A 23,295-nucleotide genomic window follows, 5' to 3' on the forward strand; every position below is an offset into this window, starting at 1 on the left:
ACAGTCCAGTAGTTAGAATTAAATGCTATGCCAAAACAGCACTGAAAAAGAGATTGAAACTATGGTAAGAAATCTCAGAGGAATTTCAGTATGACTGAAGAAATTTACATTCATTGCAAGAATGAGAAGAAAGTATATTCTTCAAATTTCTGGAAGAAACATAGTTATCTGCCCTGCTACCTGTTTGCAGCCTCCACCCAACCTAATACCAGTTAACTTTCCCAAATTCAAAGTTTTTCCTAATGTATCAGTGCTCCCAGAACACATTTTTTGCATCATGTCTGTAGAGAAATTCGAATGGCAGTAAATTGCTATCACCTGTCATTTCATCAAAGGAGATTTCTACAGATGCAAGATAGAAACACAAATCAAGTTTTGTGCAGTCTATAGACTAACTCAAGCTGCTTTTGACGTGATAAGAAAAGAGCCTGAAGCACCAGCCTCCAGGCCTATGCCACTCCTCACTGGCTACCTACTGCAACACAGTACTGTTGTAGTCATTGAAAAAAGTGTGCTAACACAGAAAAGCAAGTACCTTTTTTTCTTTAAAGGTTTGCACAGACTTTATTCTTTGCTTTCTTATATATATATCTAAACTTATTTTTGAAAAAAAATCACTAAAAATCAGCACTGATGTAGATAATACTTTAAAAAAAATAATAATCAAAGAATTGTGTTAAGTGCAGCTTTTATAATCATGTTCTGATTTTTTTTCCTTTTACATTTACGACAAAAGAAGTATCTTTTGATTGATTTTACTCCAAGGGAAAACATAGGAAATCACTTTTTTGCACAGAGGAGTAGTCATGGACCAGAAACTTATTTCCCCAGAGGATGTTCCAGATGGAGTGTTGCAATTTTGCATCATTAAGGCAAAATGAGGATTAATTCCATCAAGTGTCACACAGGGCTCTCCCACTCCAGCCATTCTGACAGACCCATATTTAAAAAGCTTCGAAGTTTGTTTTGTTTTGTTTGTTTTTTTGTTTTTTTGTTTTTTTTTCTTTTAATAGAAAACAGTCATTCTCTTCATTTGGATAGTTTCAAAGAAAAGGCTCTTTCCAGCCTTCACTCAGGTCAGTCTTGTGATTAGATCAGGCATATGCAATTGCTTCAAAACAACTACAGAAACTAGAACCCGAGCTAGGTGTCAATCAGCTGCAATCTACTGATCTGATTAGAGGCCTTCACAAATGTTTGATGACGATTGCAAATCACAGCCAAGCAGATAGGAATGATGCAATACCCAACAGTTTTGGGGTCAGCTCTTGTACAGGAATAGAGGAACAAGAACATCTGCAAATACGGTATTAAAAATATTATAGTCCACAGCCAAAAAGGCAAGGATAGCAGTCGTACTTTTAAGGAGTGCGTCCATGTGGTTCCTTCCTGTGGTTCCTTGGGGTGTTGCTGAATGTGCTCCAGTGCTAGTTTGTTGTAAGTTTCATTGATTTCAAAGACGTAATAAAAAGCTGCAGCACTTGCTAACAAGTACAACCCCACACCAATCCATCCCATCCTCTGGCGGAAGTTCATCATTCTCCATGCTCTGCACCTGGAACAAAAGGCAACACAGACATTTCAGCTTGGAGAAAGAGGAGGACACTGCTACAGTGGATAAAAGTCGACTAGCCAGTGACAGTAAATACCAAAAAATGCCATTACTTACCTCTGTGACAGCTATTTGTTGTTTAGCTCACACATTTATGATTTAATAGTATGTTTCTCTTCAATACACCAAATTAATACTTTAGTAGGACAACAAAGTAACTTGTTTAAGAACCTTCTCATGCAGTGAGCAAAAACTGAAATTCCAGAGTTCATGTTTACTCAATAGCTAAACTACTGTCCGTTTGGTTTTTTCAGTAGATGGGCATTTCAGAGGCGGCCAACAAGTAGCTGACTTCAGAGTAAACAAAACTTCAGAAACAGCACCCACGTGAAAGGCACAAACACTGTTAAAGCTGCAGAAGATTTAAGCAGGTAATCATTAGTTGTTTTTACCCGCCCTTGCTGGCAGCAGCAGCCAGGAGATGAGCCGTAGCTCTGGGTCACAGCGAGAGAAGCAGAGATAACGCCGAGTTCCCTCTCTCTCGTTTTCCTTTTCCAGACACTATGTCCACTTGCAGCGTCCGGAGGTTACCAGAGCCGTTCGGACCAACTCCGCGGGCGCTCCGGGGCTCTCCTCCCGCAAGACGCCGCGCACATCGGCCGCTGCCGTGGCCCGCAGCGCTCAGCGCCGAACCAGCGCTCCGGGAGAGAAGCGCTCCGCCGCGGGCTGCCTCTTACCTTCCTCCAGTGGAGAAGAAGGGAGCGGGAGGGCAGCGGCAGGCGGCCCGCTCCCCTCAGCCCGCGCCGCCGCGCCGGGAGGAGAATCGGCCCGCCGGCCCGCCGCGCTGCTGCCGGCCCGCTGCCATCGCCGCCCGGTCGCCGCTCCGAAACCACGGCACTTCCGGCATGGGGAGAACCACCTCCGGTGCGCGCCCGTCTGCATCCGAGGTGAGGCGGGGCGAGGCGGGGCGGGGCCCTGCACGGGCGGGGCGGGTTGGCCGGCGGCCATCTTGGTGGGGCCCGCGCCCCTCTGTGGTGGGTTGGTTTCTCCCAAAATGGCGCCCGTCCATTGTCGTTGGTCGCCACCTATTTGCGCCCGTCCAGTGTCGCTGGTCGCCACCTATTTTCACCCGTCCTCTACCGCTGGTGCGGCTGTGGCTACTGGCTACCAGCCGCCGGCGTTTCCCCGCTAGTGCTGCTTCATGTGGTGGGGGAGGAGAGGGCGGGTTCGGGCGGCCCAGGCGCAGCGCGCCGCGGGGGACAGTCCCGTGTTGCGGCCGCCGCCTGGCGCAGCGCTCGCCTCTCGCCGTCCCGGTGCGTTTGGGTTCCTTGAGCCCGGGAGAGGGGAAAGTCGAACTGTTGGGGTTCGGCACCTGTCTGCGTGAGGCAGTACAGTGCGATGAGAGAGAGCGCGGTGGACAGCACTAGGGTGTGGAACCGGTTCCAGCCTCCGACATACATAAAGAGCAGTGTGTGTTTATACATAAATATGTTTTATTTACATAAACGTGTTTCTGTCGAAGTAGATCAATAGGAAATAGAGTACTTCAACGAAGTAACATTAAAGAAACAAAACAAAACAAAACCCAATGACGCTTCGGTGAAGCCAAAAAGAGCACCTAAATGGACAAAAAACATTCCCCCCTCATTAAAATAAGTAAAATATACTTATCAATCCTGAAGTGCCTCATCTAGGTGTTTTTTAAGTACTTCCAGGGATGGTGATTACACCACCTCCCTGGGCAGTCTGCTTCAGCACCTAACTGCTCTCCCCATAAAATCCATTTGGTTTATGAAAACCCTGAATATTACTATCTGTGAGTGCTGGGAATGACGGAGGAGCAATGGTGGCAACAATTCACACACATCCAGCTGTAGTTAAAGAGAAGGATAAAAGATAGTTTGTATTTTAAAAAGGGTACCAAATAGGGGTGCCTAGGATTTCAGTCGGAACAAATATGTGACTTTTGTGAATTTATGGGTTGGCAGTGGATATACATGCTAAGTGTAAAGCCCACAGTTGCACTTAAGATTCTGAAGAAAAAGGAGTGGAATGTGGTATTTATTCCAATAAGTTTGTCCTCTGAAGGGCTGGAGTTGGAAAGGGAGGATGGTTTAGGATTTAACCTGCTTGGTCTTTTATTCTGTGCTAACCACAGACCTGAAATTATTGTTATGAAAAGAAAGATTTAAAAAAAGTAGTTGTTACAGCAAACACAAGCTGCCTTTGAGGCTAAGGCATAACACCAGAGTGATTTGTGTTACACTGAATTTATGCAAATTGAGTGTTATTTGGCAGAGTATAGGAAGGGACACAGCAAATAGCTCATTTGAGGGTTTAGGCTTTTTTAGCCTGAGGACAGAACACACCATGCATTCTTTGGGTGGACGAAGCTTTAATACAGTGGTAGATAGGGTCTCACCAAGAGGTGACACTCTACAGATACATTTATCTCAAGAGGGTATCTGCCTTCCATTTTGTAGGACACCGGTTTTTTAATTCATCAAGAGCGCCAAAGTTACTGGATCTTTCCTTCTGAATTCTATCTCCAAGACAAACCCCTGGCTAGAGATTTGGGATCCCTACTGAGTCCATATGTGTTTGGATTCCAAGGCAAAAGGATCATAAAGGAGAAGAATAGGGCATAAGCTGGGCTTTGGGGATCATACCTAAAGCTTAACCCAAGAGGGCTAGACTAGTTTCAGGGTAGTGCTAAGCTTCTGATGAGTGAGAGGTGAAGCATGGAACTCCTTGAAAATGCCCTCTTGATGGCTTATGGAGAAGGAAAACAGAAACAGAGACTTTCTTCAGACCATGATGGGCTCCCACCTCTTCCCTGTACTCAAAAGGTAGGGCACAAAAGAGCAAATTGAAAAAACACCATAAAGAAAATGCACATGGAAACCCCAGCCTCCTGTGGAATACATCCTCAGCTCCAGATGGGCAAAGAGAAATGGCCCCAAGTTACCAGAGGGGAGGCTTAGACTGGATACTAGGAAGATTTCTTCACCTAAAAGGTTGTCAAGCACTGGAACAGGTTTCCCAGGGAAGTGGCGGTGTCACCATCCCTGGTCATATGTAAAAGACCTATAGATGTGGCACTTAGGGACACATGTTTAGAGGTGGACTTGGGAATTCTATTATTCTATGTGTTACAAGAAGAATTAGTACTGTGGTTATAAACAAATACTGAAGAGAAAGTTTTTCCAATGAATCTTCAGTAACACACCTGAAAAGCTGAGGAGGTATATTGTTAAAAGAGAATGCTTTTTGGTTTGGTTTGGTTTTATCTCAGAACAATGTTACAGGGCTGATGTGAATTTTTATCAGTGTGAATGAATGCCCGGTGTTTTTGCAGCTTCTCTCTGTTTTGTTTGCCACATGTAGCTGTAGTGAATTTCATAGTAAACTGTTGTGGTGTAATTTTCAGTCACATTGACTCCAAAGTTTAGCAAGAACTGACAAAACATACTAAAATACCAGCAGAGGTGGTTGGTGACTGAATCTATTTCTCTGGCATTTATTTTAACAGAGGGCAAGTAGAATTTATGCAGAAGCAATGCAGGTGTTGATATCACAGCCCTGGCAATATAACCCAGCACTAGAACAAAATATGACAAGACCCAGATTGAAGAGAAAAGAGAGCTGTCCTGCAGAATTTTGGTCAAAGCAGTTTACAGTTATAAACTCCATTTCAGCAAAAGTATTATTCATTACAGTTTATATATTTTAACTAAAGCTCCACAAGTAATATATCATAGAAAATAATTTCCAAACCTGCCATTAAACTTCTAAGAAATCTGCATTTCTGTGATTTCAGCAAAAGTCTGCTCCTAGTGCCAGACAGGAACAATTATTGAATTTCCATGCTGAGTTTGCTGCTGCCAACACATTTGTTCATGTAGACAAGTTAACTGGAAAGCCACCCCTGTTAAAAAGAAACATTCACAGTCAGGGGTCTACAGGCTGAAAATGCTGGCTTTGGTCTGCTGGCCTAAAAGAAGTCACTTTTCAACCATCAGCAGAAAAACAAACAGACAGTAAAAAACCCACAAAACTTTCTGAAGACTACTCATTAGAGATACACGCTGTCCCTCCTTATATATTCCAATAGAAACATCTGACCACCTGAGGGAGTGACAGCTCCATCTTGAGAGGAGGCAGTGATGACAGTCTTGCTTTTTGTTGGGTTTTTGTGTGTGTGTGTGTATGTGTATGGGGTTTTTTGTTGTTTTGTTTTTGTAATTTTCACTAATTATCTTTGTGTGGTACCTTTGTGAAGCCAGTCTGTAATACCATAGAATGACTTTGAAGACATTTAGTTACTGTCTCTTCTAAAATTCCCAGTTCCCAGGCTGTGCCTGTCTTGCCTAGACTGTGAATTGTGTGGAGCAGGGGAATATCTATATTTAGGCTCTCCTAAGGCATAACTTTCTTTTACTAAACAAACGCTGAAAGAACACAGTTCAGATTAGCCCTTTTTCCATTTGAAGCACCCCAGCTTTTTTTGCACAGATCAAGATGGAAGTTTGGGGCTGACAGAGAGGATATTGTTTGAGATATTCTGAATCTAAGCTTTCATTAAGAAAAAAAAAAGTTATTCTGTATGTTGTATCTGTCTTCTTTTGTCTTTTCTGTGTCCTGTTAGACCTTGGGAATAAGCACATGTTTACTAACATCTAAAATATACTGCCAGAGGCATGCATGTAGAGTGAGTTGATAGGTTCTTAGTCACAGAAATGTTTAAATACATTATAAAAAAAACAGAACTCCCATTTTTTTCTACAGAATTATAAGTATCTTCCTTTTTTCATCACATTTATTCTGTTCTTAAAAGCTTTATTATTTCTCATTCTCTATAATGCTTCAATCTCACATTTTATTTCTCTGCTTTATAGCATTTTATTATATGAAGGTTTTGCACACTGGCTCATCTCTCAACCATAATCTTTTGTGGTTTTATTTTCAGAACCATTCTACATACTCTCTTACTTTCCAGAACTTTTCTACATATTCTTTGAACACCACAATTTACGTTTTGCATGTAAATACTGCAGAGGATTGTGTTGGGCACTTGAGAATGACTGATGCCACAAAATGTCACACAGTCCCATTTACTGACAGTATTTATTTAGTCTAAACATAACTGGTAGCTTTATACTCTTACAGTAATAAATTCTGCACTTCAGTTGCCTATTGAGCTGCCTGCATGATACAGCAGTTCTCCCTTACAGTTCTCCCATTGTTTTGTCTCTTTGCTGTTCCTTTGTAATCAGAAAATCTAAGTCTGGATGAAGAACAGACTTGTCTGAGGCAATGGAAAGCCAGTGTCAGAGGCAGGCTGAATGACAAAAGTACCTGGTGGTTAATCCTAGCTTCAGACCTGGAGAACACCTCTTGACTCATTCAAGTGCAACTGAGAGCTCTCAGCTCAACTGAAAGCCCAGCGACTGGGGGGTGGAAGGGCTCTGATACAAATGTCATCAACTGGAAATCTTCATCCTCTTCTGCTTGGAAGGCTCCTGTTGTTAGAGACTTGAGTGGGAGATAAAAGCCAGTTCACTGTAGTTGTGCAGCTTTTAAGTACTCATCTAGTCCTCCTTTACCTGAATTTGACTTTTCCTGAAGCTGTACTAGAGACCTGTATTAGAAATCAGCCCAAAGACCCAAAGTGGCTTAGGCCATGAATGGAGATGTTAACAGCAGTTGATGGTTATTCTCAAAGGAAGAATTTAATTATTTTAGTGGTGAATATTTGTATTTAATTTAACAAAAGCACATTAAGCAGTATTTGAAAATCTCTAAAACAAAAGGTATTACGTATTTGTTCCTTACTACACAAAGTCTGTAGGCTGCTGCTCTGATCATACCTACGTGGAATGAAATTTCAGGCAGTAATTTCTACATCATGCTCTGCCATAAAATTCCAGGTAAATATTTAGAAGTATCCATCTTAGCACACCTACTGCCACATTTGTTGTCATTCTTACAGAGGCATTATGTCCATTATTCCACACAAAAGTATGCTCTGTTGGCACTAACAGAATGTAAATGTAATCATGATGATATGAAGGTAGTTAGAAGGTAAAGATAAAGCAGAGGTTATATTTTCAGGTTTTTTCACTTTCCAGCCTGTCATCTCATTTTCTGGCAACAGTTTAGCTGTGGCATGCCCTAAAAGACTTTTGACTGTCCAGGTTTAGCTCCTTATGATTAGGATTGGGGTTGTTTCAAAAAACATTTCTAAGCCTTGGTGATGAAGCACGGGTTTGCTCTTTGAGTGTATCACAGGCAAAAATGAGGTCTGTCCTCCTACAACATGCTCATATGCTGAAAAGGTTATCAGATGGATGTGTTTTGGGGTTTTTTTTGCTGTTCAATATGCTACAGTTAGATGGCTAGTTGGCACTGGCTTTGGGAATGCTTTTCTGCATCTATTCTTTTTGCACTTTGTTACTCTCCACATTGTAGTAGCTTCTGAAAAGATGAAAATTGCTGCCCTTCCTCAATAGCAAAAAAAAAAAAAGCCAGTGTCTCCTGATGTGACCATACAGAATCAGAAAGCACAATGGTTTTCTGAGACTTGTGGCCAGTGGACTTTTAGTGAACTCTAATGAAGCACTTAAATCAGGAAAAGGGTCCTCAGTGTTTGGAGGCATAAGCATGAGAAAAAAATGTAAGTGATGGTGTGGCCACATCAAAATTTTATCTTTCCTGTTTTATCAGTTTTATCAGTTTAAAAGGTTCAGCTGTAGGCACAAAAAACTTCTGGGAGTGGAGGACCACGGGTATGAGGACATGTGCTTTAGGTCATATGGAACAATGTGTTCTTAACACATGAAGCAAAGACTGATGTAAGGCAGAAAAATATGGGATAGTAGTGGTAGGACTCCAATATGTCCAGGGCATTTTATATGTAAGTTATACATCCATGTCAGTCTTATATTCATAATTTTAAAACTAGTTATGTTGTTTTTAAAAATAAGTACAAAATATAAATTTTTCTCTTTTTTTTGTGGAAAGATGGCTCATTTTGCTGGAAGCATGCTCCCAGAATTGTCATTAGTACTTAGAGCTACCTGATTAAAAATAAACAAGCAAACAAAAAAACAACCCAAACCTATAATCTGAGTAACTTTGTTACATGAAACTGTAGGTAAAGCAAACTGCAGTCCAGCCTAATTCTTTTCTACATCTCAATCCAAACCTAACGCACTGTCATGTCACCCAAATTCTTCAGAGAACAATCTTTAAGTACTTAATTGCACATATAGTTTGAATAACTTAAACTATGCTGAAGCAATCAGGTAAGTAAATCTCTCTGTGTGTCTGTAATGAAAGAGTCTGCATGAGCATTATTTTCATGTAGCTTATTCCCATAGCAGAAGACAAGAAAGCTGCAGCAATGTTTTGCAGGGCAGTCCTGTATCCACATTTGGGATTTGACTAAGAAATGTAATTCAGTTTAAAAGATCTACTCGTTCTGATATAATTAGGCTTCCACGGGACTTCTTAATCTTTTGCATCATGGCCACATGTTTTTGTGGTTTTAAATTCTTTGTTCATGACATGCTTTCCTTGCCTTACAAGCTCATACAGAGTCTGCACCCAAAGTGCTACGAGCCAAGCAAGCAAACTTGGTAGCAAGACCCTTTCTTACTTTACTGTACATTCATCAGAGCTCTAGATAGCCAAACTTAGGAGTTGTACATGAAGTAAGACATACCTTCTCATAATGGTGGTTTCCTTGCAGTTGCAAAAAAAACATAGTTATCCTAGTTTTGTGACTGGAATATAAGAGCTTGCTGTGCTACCAGTGTAACAGGTAGCAATCTAAACAGAGTTCTATTAGGGCTTGTGAGAGTTATCTCAGGAATGCCTGAACAGCACTGTATTGGCCAGATCTGCCAGACATCAGTTACCCCCTTCTGCAAGGATTTTGAGCCCTCGTGGCCAAACTCTTCTGCTCTCCACAAGATTTCAGTAATACTGAGTCTCGGCCAGTCCTCACCATTTTTTCTTTTCTTCTTAAAATATCATAGAATCACAGAATCATAGAATGGTTTGGGTTGGGAGGGACCTCAAAGGGACCTGGGACCTCGTTCCAGCCCCCTGCCACAGGCAGGGACACCTCACACTAGAACAGGTTGCTCAAAGTCCTGTCCAATCTGGCCTTGAACCAAGGAGGAGGCATCCACAGCTTCTCTGGGCAATGTGTTCCAGTGTCTCACTACCTCACTGTGAAGGATTTCTTCCTAAGGTCTAACCTAAATCGACCCTTTTCCAGTTTAAGCCATCACTAACATATTGCAGTATAAATTGCATAGGTATTGGGTGAGTGAGTAGTCACATGGTGAACTCCATGCTTTCACCATCCTCTGCTGCTGCTGTAAAATGGGATTGCCACTAAAGGAAGCATCTTGGTGCTTTCTCTTCCTGGCCTTCTCCTTCCAGCCTCTTTACTCTTTCTGCCTGATGCCATTATAACCTGGTGGGAAGAGGAATGGTGATTCAGACTGGGGAATTGGTTTGGATTAAGATTAAAATACTGCTGTCAACTTTCTGTGCCTGTTGTAGTCCAGCTCACTTCCCAGCTCCCTGGTCATGTTCACACACAGCCAGATGAGTACTTGGGCTGTTGTAAAGGAGGGCGTGAGGAGGTGAGAAGTGGCAGTTTTTTGAGGGACTGCTTTTCTAAACAGCAAAGCCTGACTTAACTGACTGTAAAATGGCAGTTTGATTTTCCAGCTAGTGAGGCCAATTCTCCTGTGCAGTCTCTGTGGTCATTAAGAGAAATGGAGTTGGGCTGGATCAGCTACAAGCTACAAGTGCCTCACTCCCAGAAGCCACTACAGGAACCTGGAAGCAGCTGGCTGAAGTCTGTCCCTTGACAGAGTTCTGTGATTTTGAACACAAAAGTCAGAAATAAGCTTTCATCCCCCAGTAGTAACTTTCATCCTAAAAGCTGCTGGTCCAGAGTACATTCATAAAAACTTCCAGACAATTGCCGAAGTTAATTATGTCTTTTGCCAGAAGTTATTCAAAAAACCATAAACTGGAGAAGCTTGGCTTCACTCACAGAAGCTTCTTACGGTGAACTACCGTGAAAAGAACTAATATCTGGACTTTTAATGAATCTTACAGTAATTAATCTGTTGTTGATATATCAGAGACCTGAGGAAATGGTAGCTTACCAAGCTTCTCATGCATTTGTCTTTAGCAGCCTCACGGATGATGAGCAATGAGCAATTACAGGTGCTGTGCAGCACCAAGACTCTCCAAGTCTCTCAAAGCCAAGAAGAAGCTGCAGTGCAGCATGTGTGGGGTTTTTACATGTTCCCTCCTGCCTACAGCCTCATTCCAGCTGTGTTAGCACGTGATCTGACTTGGCAGTTTGACTGATTGGAGAAAGGGGAGGCCTGTCCTGAGGTGGAAGGTTCAGCAGTGTAACTTCTGTCCTGTAATAATAAAACAAAACCAAACAACAACAACAACAACCAAACAAAAACGAGAAAAGCTTAAACACAGGCAGTGAAAATCGTTTCAACTTCTTCTTTCCACTCTTTGCAAAAGATCCTCTCACAACTTTTGCCAGGTGATAATAAAATTGCTCTAAATCATTAATTGAGAAATATACTTTGATAACTAGTGAAATGGAGATGCCTCATCTTATTCAAAAATTAACTCCCATAGAAATTAACAAAATTGTGACCCATTGCAAGTGTCCAACCTTGTCTGAGCACTTGTCTTTTGTTGAAAGGGTTAGAAGACACAATGTGAGAGGTTCCAGCTAAACAAGGGAAACCTGCTTTGACCTGTAGCTGAAGCTAAGATGAAGAGGAAGATAGCTCTGATGGCCAGAGGGCTCAAGATCTCAATCAACCCTCAGTCCTTTAATTAGTATGAAGCAGCTCATGAGTTGCAGTTTACAGCACTAGGCCACAGAAAGTCACAGGAAAAGTACACTTGCTCCAGCTCAGGAATTGGGTAAACATTACCCTGGGGCTTCATGTGGTTACAGGTTTGGCATTGCCTGAACTGGCTCTGCAATGTAAATAGAGGATTATAATTTATTTGGCAACATCATGCAGCAAAATGCAGTACAGTGGCACACCAGATGAAATGTATTTCCCACATCTGAAACTGTTCAAAGGTTATGATAAAAAAAAAAAAAAAAAAAAAAAAAGCAGCTTAAAATTAAGGAGTCTACCAGCTTTCTCCTTCCTGGGATTGAATCTCGTCTCTGATCCATGTCATTCAACTTTGTCTGTATTGGAGCAAAGCACATTCCTCCTTTTTAGCTGCTGTGCTGCAATTTGACAGGAGCCAAGAATGTTCAGCACCACTTAAAACCTGCTCTTCCATCTCTGGAAAGAAGTACTCTGCCTCTGTAGGCTGTGTTTTATATTGGTCTGACATTTCTTGAAGAAAAAGCATTCAGAAGGGAATAATTTAGAAAGATGGTTTCAGTAATATTTTGTTTCATATTCCATTCTGGTACAAATATAATTTTTGAACTTAATATACAGATGCAAAATTTAATAAAGTCTTAAAATAAGTTCCATAAAATGTTATATGAAAAAAAAAAGCACTACTATTAGCAAAATTCATCTCTTCAGTGATTCTATGAAAACAGGAAATCCCAATCCATTTGTTTTGTGATTCTTCCTTAACTTTGATAGTGTTTGATAAAGTCTTGTATTGGGACCTTTTGGAGCTACAAAACATTCTGCAGCAAGAGTCATGCTATCAAATACATTTACTAATGCTAATTACATTAATTAATTAATGAACTGTGCAAAAATGTGTGAATATGATTAAGATGAAACGTGCTGTGAAAAATAAATGTTATAACAGATATAACAAATAACGTATCAGTGGCAAATAATTTAAAATGGAGAAAAGCAAACATACCTATCCCTTAAAACCACCACAAGTGGAGAAAAAGTACTACTATATTTTTTTCTAAAAACAGTTGTTTGAGCTGTTTGCAGATGATTCCACTCCCCACCTACTTCCTAATATACTCTTGGTTTAGGACGACTTCACTCAATGTAAATAAGGACAGGAATGTAAAATGGTCTCTACCTAGTCCCTTGGTCAGAGGTCACTCTCGTATTTCTGAAGATTCCGCTGACTTTCCCCCTTCTTTCCTTTGAATGGATGCTTCTGCCACTTTTACAAATCTCTGCCAGAGTTATTAGAACCCCATTTGTTGTGGCACTGTGAGTCAGCAGAACACACTGAGCAGTTTCAACTCTACAGGGCTCCAAACCCAGTTCACAAAAAGCATCATTGTAGGAGCATCATCTGCATTTCAGTTCAGGATTGCAGGTACTGCCAACTGCTCTGTGAAATACATAATTATGATAAAAGCTGTGCTTTCCATTACCGCAGAGACTGAGAAAAATGTTCAGGCTGGATGATACTCATTTCGGATGAAGAGGAGAGACAAAGATAGGAAAATGACACTTGTGCTGTGAGATACCACAGTAATTCTGACTAAAGCACTCTCCCTCTGAAATGAAGCACAGAACAGCTGCCTTGATATTTAGTATTTAGGAATGCACAGCACATAAATTTGAAGGCCAGCTCATGCTGGTGATTGCCTGCCTTCTCCAGTCTCTTGAAAAAAAAAAAAAAAAAAAAAAAAAAAAAAAAAAAAAAAAGTTGAATAAGAAATAGTTGTTACAGAAACTGCTGTTAAATCCTTACAGATACTTGACAAGTGCTGGAAGAAGGAAGATAGTTTTGCAGTGAAAAGTCATATTTACTGGAATAATTTTTATGTGAAAGATTCGCAGTTTTATCCTGAATAACCATTTTTAGTAGCTCTAATGGGAAGTATCAGCTGTATAAACTGTTCTTCCTGTGGAGCCAGAATGACAGCGCCGAGCTCGGCGCAGGGAGCCCTGGAAGGGGTTTAGCCGATGGGAGGCACGGTCCGTGCCCTGCCCCGCCGAACCCCTGGGGTTCCACTCGCGGCGCCGAGAGGGAAGCCCGGGAGTTACCACTCGCTGTCGCCTGGGAGCGTTCAAATACAAACCCGGGCACAACATTTTCATGAGTTTTAGTGCAGACAGCCAAGCCCACTTTTTTTCCCTTATCTCGGCAACCGCTTTCTGGGCACAGCAATGGGGTACGGGGGCACGGCTGGACTCCCCTCGGCGGGTAGGCCGAGCCCTCCACCCGGCAGCATCTCTGGAAGGGGCCGGAGGATGCCCACCGTGCCGGCAGCAGCAGGGTGTGGCGGGCCAGAGGCTCAGGGGAGAGCGGTGAGGGCAGCGCAAACACCACCCCCAGTCGGACCCCGACCCGAGCGCACCACCCTCGGTCAGGGTCCCCGGCTGCCGAGCCCTGCGCCGGCTGAGCCAGCCCCGCCGCGGCGCTGTGTCTTTAAGGCGGCGGCGCGGCCAGGCCGCCCCCTGCTGGCAGCGGTGCGGGGTGGGCGAGGCCCCTCAGTGCGAGCGGGGCCGCGGCGTGGCGGGTGTGTCCTGTCGCCGCTCGCCCACCCACTAGCCCGCCCCTGTGCTGTGGGCTGGCGGCGGGGAGAGGAGGGGACTAGCCGGAGAGGAGGAGGAAGTGGAGGCGGCTGTGAATAGCGGGCAAATGGGGAGCTGAGCGGCTGCAGCAGCACCGGGGCCGCGCAGCAGCAGCCAGGAGCAGCAGCAGCAGCAGCGGCGGCGGGCGGGCGGGCACGGAGGCGATCCGGCGGCGGGGTCCGTGCGTGTAGAGGCGGCCCGGGAGAGGGGCGGTGGGGCGCTGCGGCGAGTGCCGCTCGGTGGGCAGCAGCGGCGTGCTTGCTCGGCTGGCCGCTCCGGGGGCGGCTGCGGGCTGGCGGGCGTAGCGTCTTCCCCGCCGGTAGAGGCACCTTCTCTGCCCGCCTCGGTGAGCTGCCTGCCGGTGCGGGGCAGGGCCTGCCGGGGGCTGCACGCCGCTCGCCGCCGGCGGCCGAGGAGGCTGCGCTGGGCTCGGTTCAGCGGCGCACAGCGGGCGGGCGGGGGTTAGCGCCGGCGTCCCCCGTGGGGGAACCAACTGATTTCCCTTTCTCCTTTCTTAAAGCCCTTGCTTCACAGGCGCCGAGTGCGAGCGGTAGTCGGTCTGTGCCCGTCGCACCGGGCTGATCCCCCTCCTGCCGGGGCGGCCGCCGCCTCTCCGGGCCGGCAGCATGCAGACCTTCCTGAAGGGGAAGCGGGTGGGCTACTGGCTGAGCGAGAAGAAGATCAAGAAGCTGAATTTTCAGGCCTTCGCCGAACTGTGCCGGTAAGAAGGCGGCCCCCGCCGCGCTGCGGAGGCTGCCGAGGCGGTTGGGCGGGCGGCGGCTGAGGGGCGCGGCGGCTCCGGGATGGGGCCGGGGCTGGGCTGCTCCGGGCTCGGCCGGGGCCTTCGCCGGCCCTCGGGCATTTTGTGCTCGGTGCGTGATTCTTCGCAGCCGGATCTGCCCTCCAGGACAGGGGGAGGCAGGGCTGGCTGGTGCCCTCCCGGCTGCTCGCGGGGCCGTGGCCGAGGTCTCCTGCCTCCAGCTCACCTGGGCGGCCGCAGCGCTGCTGCGAAGCCCCGTCCGGGTGCCTGTGTGTGCCTGTGTGTGCCTGTGTGTGCCTGTGTGTGCCTGTGTGTGCCTGTGTGTGCCTGTGTGTGCCTGTGTGTGCCTGTGTGTGTATGAGGGGACCGGCAGAGCCCTGGTTTACTGCCCAGGTGAATTGCTGTCTGCCACTTCCCGAGCGGTCTCTAGTTAGCGGTGAGAAAGTCTCAATATAGGCTCTCTGCGGACCTCCTTAAGATCCGGGGTTATTATAAGGAAGAGTCAAATGATGGGGAATAACTTTCCTTCATGGTGTGCAAAACCATTTAAAATTAGGGTATATGAACCTCCGAGTTAGCTTGTATCACCTGAGATGTGAATGAGATGTTTGAGAGTAGTGTTACTTCATGTATTTTCCATTCCTAGAGGTAAAGTTTAGTTTGATAATCTTTAATTAGACTTTATCTGACTAGCATAGAGGATAATATATGTTGTATATTATACAATTTTGTTATTTTGTTGGAAATGTAAACTCTGTGCAGATCCAACATCTTGTGATACGTTCATTACAGATTCTGATACCAAATAACATCTTTTTCTTGATTACTTAGTTCTAATAGTAAATTTATAGCAAGTATCAATTAATGTTAATAATTGAAAATGTTCTAAGTCACATGCTCTATTTTCCATGAAGTCTGTTCACACTGAATAATATATTTTATGAGACTTCAAATATACTTTATTAAAGCATGTCATGCTAAAAACCCTGTGAAATTTCTGCTGGCAGCACTCACTCCTTTCTGTAAAGATGAAGGAGGCAGAACAAAACAGAAAAGTGTTTCAAGAAAGTGACAGAAGCTTTTACATCAGTTTGTGCTCTTGGCATTCTGTATTCTTTCTGTCAAACTTCAGCAAAACTTCACAGAATTTTTTTAAGTATAGAAAAGGCCACAACTTCTAGTTTAATATCCTTTTAATTTCATTTGAGTCTCCAAACAGCATACTTCTGGATGACTAATTCTAAGCTTTGACCTTGCCTAAGAGATTATTCAGTTTTGTGAAGTTTTGTGTCTTTGTGACACTCAAAAATGTGCTTTCACCTTTAACAGCCATAAGAACAATGGCATTTTCAAAGCTTTGAGGTTTGGTATGATTTCTATGGCTAGAAATTAAGGGGAATCTCAGAAAACACATAAAAAGCTTTTTGTAGTGATTTGTCTCTCATTCTTGCTATTGTACATTATACATTCTTCTATTTAGGAATCTCCAAAATTGACTTTCTGCCCTTCCTGTCCTTGTTTCTCCTTTTGACTAGGTTTTTTGCTTAATTTTTCCCTAATTCAGATATTCCTTACACTTGTGTTACATAACATGGACCTACAAGTTCTTTGTGTACTTTACAAATTTATTAATAGTTTTAGGTCCTTGCGGTGCTGTAAAAATTGCCCCCAAAGCATCTCTTTTGCTACACTTTACTAATTTCCAGGTGAAAATCAGGCTGTCTTGTTCTGTTGAGACTTAACTCACTCTGTATAGCATTTACAAGTACTGGATATTTGTTCAATTATACTTCAGTCTTAAAAGTATTTATTACTAGCCTAAGTGTTTGGCTCAATGATCATTATATTCACTGGAGCAATTTGCACTGATGGATGCTCTATTTTCCTTCCTGGTAACATCCACTGATATCAGTGGGAGGCTGCACTCATTTAGTCTAAGGTCTCAAGTACATTATAGAAAATATCTACTTCATTACTGAAGTAGGTGTGTTACTGTAGAAAGAGTGGTGACAAGCTCCACATACATCATTCTAGAAATATTGTGTATGGTAGGAAATAAGTGTACTCATTCCTGTACAGTGACTGATGTATGAGAGTGGACTATGTGTCTCTCTGTATAGTCTATGTGCTTTATGGTGACTGTTACTTGGAATTTATTTGCCTGTTGCCTAGGGATATACTTTCTGGATGACTACAAAATTCAGTTTTGTTTGTAGGGGGTTGCAATGAAGCAGTTATATAACCCAGGAAAGTAAGAGAATCCTCCTAATGAATTTCCAAGGCATGCTGGGTTTAAATCAGGGGAGTTGTTATGATAAGGAAAATCTTAATTTCTTTGCAGTCTGCTGGTGCATCCACTTCTCATGCAAAACAGTGATGTTCTAAAGGGATCACGGGCTGACATTTCAAAATCTGTTTGAACTGTCCTTTGAGAAGTAGTCTAAGTGCTGAACTGCTTTTTTGAGTGGTTCTGGGTTTTGTCTCCAGTAGTGCTCCTAAGCTCAAATGTTGTTACAGTGCCTGTAGTGATACCTACCTCCGTGTTTGTAGGCCAGACCCAGATTGTTTGGTTACAGCCCGCTGCAGCCCTTAATGCTTCTGCATCTCTTTGAGGCTTCTGAGTAGTGTGGTGAGCAAAGAGGCAGCGTGGTGTCACAAACCTGTTGCAGGGGGTCAGTGGTGCCTGCATAGTGCCTTGAGAGCTGTTGACCTGGAGGACAGAGTGAGTACTTGCCTGGCACGTGTGAAGCCCAATTTCAATCCTGCAGCTGCTGTCTCCCAAAGAAGACTGAACCTGAAGAATCCTCAGGCTCAACCTGCCACTGTGTATAAGGGAGGAATGTGAGCTCCCTCCCCAGTCCTTCGGGCTAGTACCACCGGGGCAGGAGCATTCCTTTGGGATGAGGTGTGTCTTCACTTCTGTTCTCTGCAACCAAAGCAGTGGTTTTTGGTTCTGTCCAGCAACTCCTTTCTACATATGCTCTTGGTGGACTAAAACTTTTATGTTCCTTTCTGTACACTGATACAGTTTCAGTGTGGAGAAGAGACTCTCTGTCTCAGCCTTGCTGATAAGAGGGCATTCCTCCGAGTTGTGATGCCCTCTTCTGCGGGGATGAGGGCATTCGGTACAGATTTCTTAAATCCTCAGTAAATTTATTAGTCAGGATACAATTTAAGAAGCTACCATTGTCAAGTTGTCCTGTGCTTATGATAAAGTTGCTAGGTCCCCATGCTTTGTGTTGCATTTGGTATTACCTGCATGCTGCAGTTCCCAGTTCCCTGGTTTGTGCATCTCAAGTAGACTTCTCTGTGAGCCTTTATGTGCAGCTCCATTGAAGTGATGGCACAGTGTCAGAGCTTTAAGTAGCTGGCTGTTGGCAAAATACTGATATTTATAGCCTGGTAAAACATAAGACAAGGTATCTAGGTGCTCCTAACTGAGAATTTAGGAGCCTGTGTGTTGTTCTGACATTGTCCCGTGTCCCTGCCACTGATGAAAGGAACAGCTCTGCCTTCTTCTATCTGCTTGGTCTCATTATATGTCTCAAGCTGTGTTTAGTGGCTATACAGTTCACAAAGATTTGCAGTCCAATCAGTTTCCTACTCATCACAGTGACCTTGGGATGGCTGTCACTTTGCAGCTGCATGAGCACCTGCATACAGGGTTAGGGAAAGAGAGATGTCCCGTTCCATTACTGAGATGATAGAGCTGTGGTGTGAACTGCAGGCAGTGGTAAGTACTCTTGGATCCTCATCCTTTTGAAAAGTAGTAATAGGTATACTGCCAGGTCTCTCTGGACTTTGTAAATAAAAAGACTTCTGTTAATGCCATATGAGGAGTTGTGGTAGTAGTAAAGTTGATGTATCAGTTCAGAAGATGATTTGTGTGTTTGGCACCAGTTCACATTAGTGAGGTGCAGCCAGTTACAAATGGCTCTGTGCTCTATAAAACCCTCCATTTCCTTAGTGATTTTTTTGTCATCTGTTAGTATCATCTCTTCTGGGAGCCACAGAAATGTGAGGCAGTAAGGTTATGGCAATGTGAATAAGTTGCAGTGATATGGGGTGAAGGGAAGTGTACTTTATCCAAGAGGAGATAATTTGAAGTTGCCCCATTCTGAATGATGAACTACTTATCAGTTATTTTGGGCAAAAGTATTAACCTGTGCAGCTCCTAAGTTTGTATGGTTATGTGGTAGCTTTTCTGTCTAGCTATATACGTGAGTCAGATTCTTTTTTTTTTTTTTTTTTTTTTTTTTTTACAGCATGTTTTGGTTTTTAATCAAGTTACGATAAAGCTGTTTTGATGCTGGTACCAGATCAATCTTCTGGACATTTTTTCCCCCCAAAAATATCAGTATGTCTAATTTAAATGTGTATGCAACCTGAACTTGCAGTTCTTCATGTTCTGCCCATTTAATTTCTGTATTTGTTAGTTAAGCCTTCTTTTAGCACATAGGAGAAGCTACTCTGTTTAGTATTTTTGTCAGTGCTGTGAATATGTATGGCTTTCCTTCTGTCTTCTAAACTTTGAGGTGTCTCATGCCATGGCCTGTGCACAAGAACCTAAACATGAGTTTTAAGATAGATTTAAGAATAATGCTGGTTTGAGGGTATTAAATTAATCTGTTGCTTTATATAGCAGGCTATGAAGGATATTGCATATTTTTTCCAGGAAGAACTCAAGGGATTTTCTTTAGCCCCAATTCCCTATTAAAAAACCTAAATACAACTTTTTTAAAATGCCTGTCTTGCACCAGTTTGCTTTTACAACATTAAAAACCATAAAAATAAAAAGTATGTGTGTCGATCAATACCTCCCATTGTTGGCATTGTTGTGTTACTCTGAAATACTATATCATGAGAAGTAAGGGAGGCCAGATGGGTGGGGAGGTTTCTTTGACAGCAACTCTAACAAAACCTTACTACTAGCCTAATGGTAGGAATTACACTAAGCCATGAAAAAGCGTTGAAGGTAGTAGGAAAAAAAGCTGTATTTCTTAGAGGAAAAGTTCACTGTATTTCTGGGTTCCTGCTCCTTCTCCCAGTAGTCTATAGAGAAGATGTTACATCCCAGAAGAACTGGGTATGCATGTGTTTTCTTGGTCTCTGAGAGTCCTTAGTGATAGACATCCTTCTCACAAAAAAATCTTACGGTGTTATGCTTGTGGAGCCCTTTCACTGGAACATGGAGTGTAGCCATGCAGTAACACAAGTGACTCTAACAATCACTCTTTCATAGCAACTGTTTTGTCATCTAGCAGTAATTTACTTTAGGTTCAGGAAGTTTGCATCCCCCTACAGTAATCCCTTTACCACAACCTGTTTGAGCTGATGTGCTGCAGGGAACAAAAATAAGCTTGATCAGGTGGCAGCTCTTCAGAGAAATATCTGCATTCTTTTGCAGATTGCAGGCTGAATACAAATTCACAGTGTTGCCAAAAAAAAAAAAAAAAAAAAAAAAAAAGGCAAATGTCATTCTGGGGTACCTGGGTTGGAACACAGCCTGCAAGGCATACAAAGTATTGCCTCCTTTCTGCACAGCACTGATAAGGCTGCTGCTGCAGTTGACTCACCTACTGCCTTTGGTTTGGGGCACAGCATTTCAAGGAAAGGCAGATCAGCTGGAAAGAAAAGAAAGCAGTGAGTGTTTGGAAGTCTTGAAAATATAGTGTTTTGTACTGTGTTATTCAGTATAAAGAAAAGGAGGCTGGATTGTCAGACACTGTAAAAAGCTGTTGTAGGAAAAAAAAAAACCCAAACCAACCAACCAACAACAACAACAAAAACCCATTTCAAGGCAGAGATGTTGACCTCTCCGGAAGTCACTGCTGGTTCTGGTACAGTCCAATCCATAACAGTGCAGAAGAGAAACAGTTTTTTGTGTGCAGTAAGTAGTTTAAAGTCCCTTTACTGATTCAGGAGTCATGACTTCAGAAGTCTAAATGTGTGCAACTTTTTTGAATATATTGATTGAACCTGAGAGCAGTGTCAGAGATGACAAAGTATTTGCTATGCCTTAATGTACTGCACCTGGGAAAAACTGATTGACAGTGTATCTCATGATACTGGATGCTGTTTATCTCAACAGTTGACACTTTTTGGTGAGGTGACATTCTTGAACGTGTTCCAAGAAAACAAGGAAGCAGAGACTTGTGAAACACACTAAAATAAGCGTGATAATAGATCAAATAAGCACCTATGCTGGGCACACCTGTGCCATAGTGCTGTGGAACAAACTCTCTTTTATCTGTTTGTCTTATTTTTCTCATTTTTTAGTTCAGTCCCTGAAACAATGGTTTGTTTTGTACTGATGGAATTTAACTCTCCTCAGGAGGAGTTAAGCTCTTGATCAAGGAGGAAACTGTTGATACTTCCATACTCTCCAAATACTACACAAATACTAGTTAGTATTCTGTCTCTCTGCAAAAAGAAGTTCTATTTGAAGGACAATCATGTACTTTAAGAATGGCTTTCAAAATGACTGAGTTCCTCTGAGGGGGGGACATCCTTTAGTTGCAGGTAAAACTTCCTTGGTTCTAATTCTCTTTGTCCCAACTGCAGTGCTTGGGCTCTTTTGACTGGGGTGTGATTGACACTTGAGCAAATGCTATCTAATGATTCCTGTTAATGGGAAAACAAAGCAGAAGTCTGATTTTTCCCACAGCCAGGCTGCTACCTCTGTGGGCAGGAGGGTGGGTGTCATTGAGGCTGCTCTGAGGGCTCCCAGGGGTCTGACCTGTAGAGTGGAGAAAGTCATGTTTCTAGATCTAACAGCACTTTAGGAATGTAATTGACAGAGCCAGGCCTGGAACTTGGAAACAGGTTCAGTTTCTCCCCTCAGATGGTAGTTGTTGAAGATTTAAAATGTGTTTCATTTTGTCTTGTCACATGCTGCTGAGTCATGCTTGCTTGCTTGGAAGATTTTGAAGCCTGTCCTTCCTCCTCTAAAAAAACAGACTTATTTTTGCTCTTCATCACACTGCTCCCAGTGTTTTCTTCCTCCTCTTTAACATGCCATCTTTGGTCCTTTCCCACTGTAATGCATCAATTCTTCATGTTCAGTATGGGTCCCAAAGTGTTGCCTCCTGAAACTGAGTTCTCCATAGTGCCACAGGCAAAGGAGAAAAATATTTGAATGGAGACATGCCTGTAGCAAAAGAAATTACTGGATCATAAGCTGGGATGCTCCTGGCAGTTGCTACGCAGGCCCATGTCTGTCCTGCCAGACCACACCACACCTCTCTCCTCAAAGAGACCTGACTTTAGCTAAATATTTTGGCCAAAAGCAACATGTCCTTTTCTGAAATTGTGGTTTTTAAAGTGCTGGTTACATTTTCTACTCTATTAAACTTTCCCCCCAATGTTACGTCTGGGTAAGTACATGGAAACAAGGCCTTTGGCACTGAATGTTGTAGTGCTTAGTAATGACTCTTGCTGTCTAACCTTGATAAAGTTATCTGTGTGTTGGGACAGCTGGTTAATAGGTGATAAAGCAAGTGATGTCTGGGGTGATTAATAGCACTGGAAGGAAATGATATCATGAAGGTCTGCTTGTGACATGCCACGCCTGCCCCATCAGCAGCCACAGCACCGCTCTCCTTTCTCCCTGCCACTCTAAAATTACTTATGTGGTTACAAGAACTCTTATGATGACTCGGCTTATTCCTTATCTTGTCAGCCTGCTTTCAGTTCAAGGATGGAAGGTGTCATCATTTGTATAGTTGGGCTAAGAAACCCTGCCTATTTCAGTAATAGACCATTTTTTAGTGAATCCAACAGTGACCATTTGAACGGTACTGAGTGTTTGAGTGTGTTATTCCTCAAACGCGTGATTCAGTGAGAATCTTGGTTATTGTTTAAATACAAACTGCAGAGCTGAATGAATCTGAAAACCATGGCACTCTAGCTATGTTTGCATATCATACATCTGTATGTAGGTACTTCTTTGTTCAGGAACGTCCTGTTCCTTTGTATTATGAAATCTCACCTCAGTTCAGGAGTTTTTCAAGGCTGAGGATCCTGAGCTCTCTGGTTTGCAGTCACAGCACTCTGGTGTCAGTGTAGCCATTATGGGTTCTCCTTGCTGCCATGTGGTGGATGAGAGGACAGCATGGGGTAATGGCAAGGTTACTCTGGCACAAGTTCATCAGTATGTTTTGTTTTACCTGCTTCGAGCTTTGTTGGTTGACAGCTGAAGAGTGTGAGGCCAGGCAAGCAGACTGGCTATCCAGGACCTGAATGATGGTGGTGGCAGATACTTAGAGAAAGTAATGAGGCACAGAGTAAATGTGTGCACTTGCCCCTTGACAGCCAGCCCTCTTGCCTCTGTAAGTCACTGGTTTATAAGCTCTGGTGACAGCAGTTGTGTGCATGGTACCATGTTTAATAGCCACAGAGGGATATGCTCTACATAAACTTTTTAATGCATTTTTGAACTT

At 43.2% G+C, this 23,295-nt stretch overlaps 2 protein-coding genes across 5 annotated transcripts in view; one reads left to right on the forward strand and one right to left on the reverse strand.

The window, feature by feature from the left end:
• Nucleotides 1–739: 739 nt before the first annotated feature.
• LYSET (lysosomal enzyme trafficking factor) lies at nucleotides 740–2,427 on the reverse strand. 2 transcript variants are annotated; one of them, XM_071745735.1, is made up of 2 exons: nucleotides 2,290–2,427; nucleotides 740–1,555 (listed from the first exon to the last, which is right to left on the reverse strand). In XM_071745735.1, exon 2 carries the CDS (start codon nucleotides 1,537–1,539, stop codon nucleotides 1,144–1,146), a length of 396 nt encoding a protein of 131 aa, XP_071601836.1. In that variant the 5' UTR covers nucleotides 1,540–1,555; nucleotides 2,290–2,427; the 3' UTR covers nucleotides 740–1,143. The 2 variants fall into 2 exon arrangements, with proteins under 2 accessions (XP_071601836.1, XP_071601838.1); XM_071745737.1 differs by lacking the exon at nucleotides 2,290–2,427 and adding an exon at nucleotides 1,670–1,810.
• Nucleotides 2,364–23,295, forward strand: part of ITPK1 (inositol-tetrakisphosphate 1-kinase) — a 154,360-nt gene continuing 133,428 nt past the window's right edge. Inside the window, exons 1-2 of one of the 3 annotated variants that reach the window (XM_071745732.1) lie at nucleotides 2,364–2,499; nucleotides 14,615–14,815. In XM_071745732.1, the coding sequence (XP_071601833.1) occupies nucleotides 14,721–14,815 (95 nt within the window). In that variant the 5' untranslated portion in view covers nucleotides 2,364–2,499; nucleotides 14,615–14,720. Of the gene's footprint in view, nucleotides 2,500–14,121; nucleotides 14,272–14,614; nucleotides 14,816–23,295 lie in introns of those variants that run through there. The other 2 variants (XM_071745730.1, XM_071745731.1) reach the window with 2 other exon arrangements.

Source organism: Heliangelus exortis, chromosome 5 (genome assembly GCF_036169615.1).
Source record: "Heliangelus exortis chromosome 5, bHelExo1.hap1, whole genome shotgun sequence".
In the NCBI taxonomy this organism is placed as follows: Eukaryota; Metazoa; Chordata; class Aves; order Apodiformes; family Trochilidae; genus Heliangelus; species Heliangelus exortis.